Source organism: Dysidea avara, chromosome 1 (genome assembly GCF_963678975.1).
Source record: "Dysidea avara chromosome 1, odDysAvar1.4, whole genome shotgun sequence".
NCBI classification, from domain to species: domain Eukaryota; kingdom Metazoa; phylum Porifera; class Demospongiae; order Dictyoceratida; family Dysideidae; genus Dysidea; species Dysidea avara.
The window spans coordinates 57,481,262-57,488,347 of record NC_089272.1 but is presented as its reverse complement, the minus strand read 5'-3'; the positions used below and the strand labels follow the sequence as shown (position 1 = coordinate 57,488,347).

Below are 7,086 nucleotides of genomic sequence, written 5' to 3'. Positions count from 1 at the left end.
GACAGTCACAGGAAGGGATGTGCAATCTTGTGGTGTTGATCTATGAATTCCAAGTTGCGAGTCGATATGCATGAGTGGCCCCTTACATGAATACATGCAGTATCTTAGTATCCAAACGTTCAAGGGACCCACATCTTTGCCTCAGTTAATAGCAATCAATCCCCCCTACCCCAGCCTGTATCTGTGGTAGTCAGAAATTACACTGAAATGTCAATATCTTGCGAGGACACTGGTAAAATGTTCTCCACACATCTTGTACTGGAAAAGTATCTTATTCACAGGTCAAGAATTATAAAATTGTCAGTGTTGAAGAGTCGGTATCATAGTACTACAATACAACCTGCTGCATAGCTATGAGGGGTATTCTATTAAAGAATTTCTGTTGTTTATGAATTTCTGCCTATCCTATTATGAGTTGTGAGAGGATGCTTTCATTGTATGTTGCAGGCTTTGTGTAGCTTAAAGAAGGGTGAGAAGCAATTGTTCCAACTTCCATGCTACATGGATCAAACATTGGGACCATTGTTTACATTCATTCTACGGTCTTTCAAAATAAATGTGACTATCATTACTGCAATACTGTATTCATAGGAAGAAAGGGAGGTGTCGGAACTGCATTGGTTACCGCATATTGCACAAGAGGCTGAAAGAGAAACGTAGTTTGCGTGTTGGAAGGTGAGTCAGTTGGTCCTTTATTTAGTCGGTAAGCAACATTTTGCTACAGAAATGTTGTGATGATGTCAGCTTTGGATAACCCAGAAGGCGATGCAGCTAGGAAAGGAAAAAAACTGAAGAGAAGGATATATCACAGCAAGGTGTATTCATTTCACCAGATAATGCTTTATTGTACTTTGTGTTCACTTTTCTGGTGAACTGTAGGGGCCAGACTATATATGGCATTGTGACGGATATGATAAATTAAAGCCGTACGGTTTTGCCATACATGGCTGCATTGACGGGTAAGCAATATTAAAAACAAGCATATAATTCTTATCTTACCTTTTAACAGCTACTCACGTAGAATCCTTTGGCTTCATGTATCCCCCTCAAATAATGATCCATACATTATTGCAGGGTACTATTTAAATTGTGTAGAAAAATTAGCAGGTTAGTTGAAAACATGAGATAAATATAGTATACATACAACCAAGCATTAATCCTCTAACTCTTGATATTACTTATTCAACTTTTTTGCTGAATGACTTAAGCATTTTTACAGTTTAATATTTTAGGATTGCTTTACTTTAATTGTCTACTGATGTGTTCCAAGGATGAAAATTTTGTGAAAACATCAACTTGCAATCCATATAGCGACATTGCGTTTGAGTAGTACCATAAGATAGTTGCCTTTTGGGCATTGGAATAAGTGAATAGGTGCTGCCCTCAAAAATGGCAGAGAGTACAGTTGCCCACCCTCATCCTTCCCAATTCTCAGCTCCTGCAGGATGGCATTTTGATCCTTGGATATACAGTATATGTAAACATATAAGGCCAAGACATAATATCCAATGTACTATAACGTACATTTTTAGATTTGATACAAAAAGGCTTACATTTGAATAGTGGCCATAGCTATACTGTGTCGGTGAACATGCCTCACGGTGACAATAATTATGTATCTGTAGTGTTAGAAAGGTAATCCTACAGTAATAGAGAAGGGAACAAACAATAGTTATTCTATAATGTGTTTCTGTATGCCATACCTTTTGTCTATTGTTTCCATTTTTAGTGTACATTGTGGTGAAACACATTGCAGCTATTGTAATAAGTACGTACTCTTTTTTTGATGCACTGAGGTCTAAGAGCTGCTTTGTACTGATAGCACCGGCTACCCTTGAATATCCTCATTAGTTTTTTATACTATATTATAAGCTAATTACAGCTGCAGTGTTTAATTAATCAATTGAATGTGGTATATTTTAAGGCATATGATAGCTAAACATATAAATTAAACCTGATGTGTTTATTACCGTAGGGTGTCCTACAATTTTAAGAACGGACAGAGGAACTGAGAATACAAATATAGCATTTTTGCAGCCATTTTTGCGAGATCAACATGATGATCCCTTTGCAAAGGAGAAAAGCTTCATGTATGGCCGATCTACTTCCAATCAAGTTTGTTTACCTTGTATTTTATTATTTTTTTGTTTTAATTGTGCACAAACTAGTGTATTGAGGCTTGGTGGGGACAGCTCCGCAAGAATGCTGCGCAATGGTGGATGGATTATTTTAAGGTGTGTGAAATTAGTGTTTCACATGTGATAAGTGCAAAATTGCTATGATTACAGGCTTTGAGAGAATTTGGTGAACTGGATGACAGCAGTGAATATCATATGTAAGTAAAAGAGTGTTGATATATATGTATGGTGCTGTTGCATATATGCTAATAAACTTACTGTAAACAATTAAAATGCATTGGAGTTTGAAGCAAACCAATTATATTAAAGTATTTTGATTTTGTTTGCATGCATCATCCAGTTTAAGGAAATATTGGCAATGCTTGAAATAAGAAAAAAAATGCTTGGTCACAGCGTCTGAACAACATAGGCGATTCTACTGGGGGGGGGGCACAGGCCTGCCCTGTTGAAAAATAAGTTTTCTAAAATTTAGGGGGAAAGTTGTGGTATAGATATGTATTGTTAGTTTTAGTATTTTTAATGTTTTAGCACTAATTTTAAGCCATTTTAAATCTTTATAATTGCAAAAATCCTGTAGCTTCTGGGGTCCCCCCCCCACCCTGACTCCCTTGAAATTCTGCTTTATGGTACAGTCATACAACATTTTATGCTGTCCCCCCACCTGTATATCAGGTCTAGAATCACCAGTGCTGAACAAACTATGTATGATTAGGCATTTGGTCACACAATTTATGCATTAGGTTATGTGAACATTCTACCAATATCAAGTACATTACTATGATTGAAAATTTTGTGTAGGCCAATGTCAAATTAAAAACATTAAAATAGTCATGTTTTCTGAGACAATGTATCTGGATTATAGTTTGGCTAACACAGCTATAGAATTTGTCAAAATACACACTTTTCACCAATTAAACAATGGATTTTGTGTGTAGTGACTGCCTTCGATACTGTTTTATGGACTTGATACAAGCTGAATTGGATTACGTGGCACATGAATGGAACATTCATAGAATACGACCAAGTAATTATAATCCTGGTGGTATACCAGATAAGCTGTATTTTCTTCCTGAAGATGAAGGTATGATAAACTTAAATTTGAATAAAATGTTATGCAATTATTAGGGACACGATCATATAGACACACCGTGAGTAGTGATGATGTAGAATCTGCACGTGAATGGAGTGTCACTAAACCCTGCTCTGTACCAAAGGAGTTCACTGATTTAGCTGAACATGTAATGAGTGAAGATAATATTTCAAAGCCTACAAATGCCGATGAAGCTATAGTATTGTACAAACATCTAAAAAGTGTCTTGAGTTTTATTTCCCTTAGTTGTTGTATCACAGTCATCATATTGATTCTCTTTTTCGCATCATACTGCAAACAACCTTCACACACCCTTCTGATGGTTGGGTTGAGGTGTTGTACGGAGGGTAGAGTTTTAGCCACAATAAGTTGTGCCATCTCAGCATGGGTCATTAGTTTTCCCCACGCATGCTTTCTCCCAAACACTTCAGATAAGACTAAACCAAAGCTCCAAACATCAGACGCAAGGCATGTGTTTCCAAAAAAGCATTCTGGTGAAGAATAATAAGGTGTGCCTTCAGCTTTTCCAACATTTGTCATTGTACAAGCTGTTGTCTTGAGTCTGGCTAATCCCATGTCTGTTAAGTATACATGGAAAGTTCCCTTTTCAACCTGTGAACAATAATTATAATTTCTAACAAACCATAAAATTATTTTATTCATAAATAAGTTTAAAAGTACAATATTTACTTGGTTAAACACTGCGGCTACTATTACCTTATAGTCTCAAAAATCGATGTGGCGACTATTCAAGCTTAACCACCGTTCGATACACGTGAACGATGTTTAAGCCCTTATTTTCACAATCGATTGTGGGCCCCCCTTCAGTGCGGCAACTATTAAAGGTGTGGCGTTTAACCAAGTAAATATGGTATATTGTTTTATGTGCAGCAGAAAGTCCAAAGTAATACAAAAGTACTTATGAAGTTCATTTGCACAATGTACAAAGCTTTTAAGGTACCATATCAGTGACATCTCATAACATTTATACCCAATCTTTCTCTAGTAGTACTATTAAGGCACCGAAGAACTTGACAAGTACACAGACAATGCTTGCCTATATTACATCAATCTACATAATTATGTACTTACCAATATGTTCATTGGCTTTACATCTCGATGAATAAAAGGAGACTTTCATCCATGCATATAAGCAAGTGCCTGTGCCACTTGATCGGTTATTGACAGTTGGTCACTTGCTTAGAGTGGTATTTTCTGTGACGATAATTACACATGTAAAGATTTCAGTCAAGTCAATAAATGTACCTCTTTGAAAAGGAGGTTGAATAAATCTCCGCCATGTACATAATTAGTCAAGATGTATATGTGATGTTCATCTCTGGAATACCCCATGAACACAACAACGTTAGGGTGGCGCAGTGAGCTGTTCAGTGTAAACAAATGTTATAAAAGCACATATGGAAATCATATAGCTATATAACTATTTTATCACCTTAAAACATTAATCTCACTCATGTCGACCTCATCTGATGTCAATGGAATCGAATTTGCTTTGCAGCAACAAACGTTCCATTTAGTTCGGACAGGAACACCAATCCATAACCCCCCTTACCAAGTTTACGTCCCAGTGTAAATGATGAAAATGGAATGAAGTGTTCATCTTCGTACATGCGTAGAGATTGAAATTGTGTTACAAAGCTGTGATATATTTACCTATTTTCTTGTCACTGCTGCATTGTACATCTCTCAAAGCCACCTCATCATTTGAGTCAGATGGTATTGTGGCAACAACATGAGAAGTACCTGGCTCTGGTATTGGAGTAGGAACATTAACTGGCTCACTGGGAATACCGATGATCTCTTGCTATATAGATTTCCAATACACATGATTAAATATCCCACATTCAGCATATACACAAGACTGCTTACTTGTACACAGAATATCCTAGTCTTTGATGGGAATATGCCATGCATGTGTAGATAATCTGCCAAAACCCATGAGCGGCCTTGCAAGGTGTTGGGCAACTTGCTTCCTTGCCCATCTGCCAAAAAATATTCACGACTTGCCACACCTGCTGCGTTTTCCTTGTAACTGAAGAAGTATTTTATTCCTTCCTCAACCAATTCATCATACGTTGCTGTGGGTGCCATAGAAACCCCAACATTAGGTCCAAGTTCCTTGCAGTGTACACCACGTTGCTTTACATCATCGAACCTCATTCCACCAAGTGTAATCTAACATAATCGAACAAACTTATTAAGTCATTTGCACACATGTGGCTAATGCTCAAGGGGTGGATCCATACTTTCGGGGTTTCACTTTTGCAACCCACACTTTTGAAGGCTCAGACCAAAAGCAGCAGAAATTTTGAGTGAATTTCAGTTTTTCTCAAGTTCAACATACAGTATGACCAATTTGGCAACTGCCATTTGATTACATCCTGGACTGTTGCATTATTGTAGTGATGGTACAATCTATCGTATACCGTGTATCTCATGATAATCATATTGTGACAAAGCTATATTGTGATATAAAAATTTCAACTAAATACATAGTAATTGCAATAAACAAGAAACTTTCTCTGATAGAAATTTTCATCACTAGTTACAACTGCACTCAGAAACTTGTTGTTTGTATAAGTTCTCACCTGTAGACTGGCATCTAATGTTACATGTTAATTGTCATGATAATTATCATAATCGTGATAATTTTGCTTGTAATATGCAATGTAAACAATAAGCTATATCGCACATCACTAGATTTTAGTGAATGCTCTATTAGAGTATTTTGATTGTGCTTCATTGATGATTTTTCAAAAAGGGTGCTCCATGGAACCCTCTCAAACCCCCTGGATCCACCACTGATGCTTATTAGAATAGTTAGTTATACACTGACCTTAATTAAAACTGGGTTTCTCTTTTGAACACTAGCAGAACATCTTGTCTTCTTAGAGCTATTTGATCGTTCTCCTCATTGGAGTTGCTTATATTTTTCAATAATCTCTTTTACTACTACCTAGTAAAATGATAGTGCCATGTTGCTGGTGATGCCTATAAAACACTAGCTAGTCACGTTCTTCATAAGCACCACTCGTCAATTAGAAGTTTAAAACCCCCCATTTCTAGGAAGGGGTCTGGTGAATCATCCATACCATTCTTGTTCAAAATTGTTGCATGCAAATTAAGGTTGAGACCTTGGCGGTAAGATTATATGGTTGAGACCTTGGCGGTAAGATTATATGGTTGAGACCTTGGCGGTAAGATTATATGGTTGAGACCTTGGCGGTAAGATTATATGGTTAAGGCCTTGGCGGTAAGATTATATGGTTGAGACCTTGGCGGTAAGATTATATGGTTAAGGCCTTGGCGGTAACAACAAATTGTATGCAAAAAGTTGCCGAACAAAAAGGTGTGGGCAGACGACAAAACTTTTTCTGAGGGGGTACTTATAATCTCTAATTGATAATGTCAAGAAGTTAAGGCAATACGGTCTGGACAGGAGACTTTCATGCGACTAGCTACATATTATACTTAAAGCAGGCATTAAAAGGAAAAATACAAGTTGGCTACAATAAAAATGTTATGAACAAAAAAGATATTTTCTGATAAGAGCTCAAGGCAGAAGATCCTGCTTTTAAAACACCACTGCTCATGAGCACTGCATATAGAGCATTTTGTTTTGACAAAAAACCAGACAGCTCTACAGACCAAAGCCAGGTTTATACATTAAAGTCAATATGCACGTGCTCGAACTACGTTCAGTATGTGTAACAAGATAACGGTTGCTGGCTTACTTGCAGTTGGTGTAGGGGGTTGGATACTATGATTGGGTCCATATCTCATAATAGCTCCTGTGGTGGCTGGTAATCTGCCCTTGCCAATGATATCGATGGCTTC

The 7,086-nt window shown here is 37.1% G+C and overlaps 2 protein-coding genes across 2 annotated transcripts; one reads left to right on the top strand and one right to left on the bottom strand.

Annotated features, from left to right (window-relative positions):
- Positions 1–858: 858 nt before the first annotated feature.
- On the top strand, positions 859–3,733 carry LOC136242077 (uncharacterized). Its single transcript, XM_066033461.1, has 7 exons — positions 859–959; positions 1,010–1,107; positions 1,976–2,115; positions 2,169–2,234; positions 2,289–2,335; positions 3,074–3,219; positions 3,264–3,733. The coding sequence occupies exons 3-7, from the start codon at positions 2,089–2,091 to the stop codon at positions 3,731–3,733; spliced, it is 756 nt and encodes a 251-aa protein (XP_065889533.1). The 5' UTR covers positions 859–959; positions 1,010–1,107; positions 1,976–2,088.
- LOC136251216 (uncharacterized) lies at positions 3,373–6,033 on the bottom strand. Its single transcript, XM_066043632.1, has 6 exons — positions 5,119–6,033; positions 4,903–5,053; positions 4,682–4,849; positions 4,495–4,612; positions 4,321–4,443; positions 3,373–3,840 (listed from the first exon to the last, which is right to left on the bottom strand). Exons 1-3 carry the CDS (start codon positions 5,407–5,409, stop codon positions 4,722–4,724), a joined length of 570 nt encoding a protein of 189 aa, XP_065899704.1. The 5' UTR covers positions 5,410–6,033; the 3' UTR covers positions 3,373–3,840; positions 4,321–4,443; positions 4,495–4,612; positions 4,682–4,721.
- Positions 6,034–7,086: the final 1,053 nt, after the last annotated feature.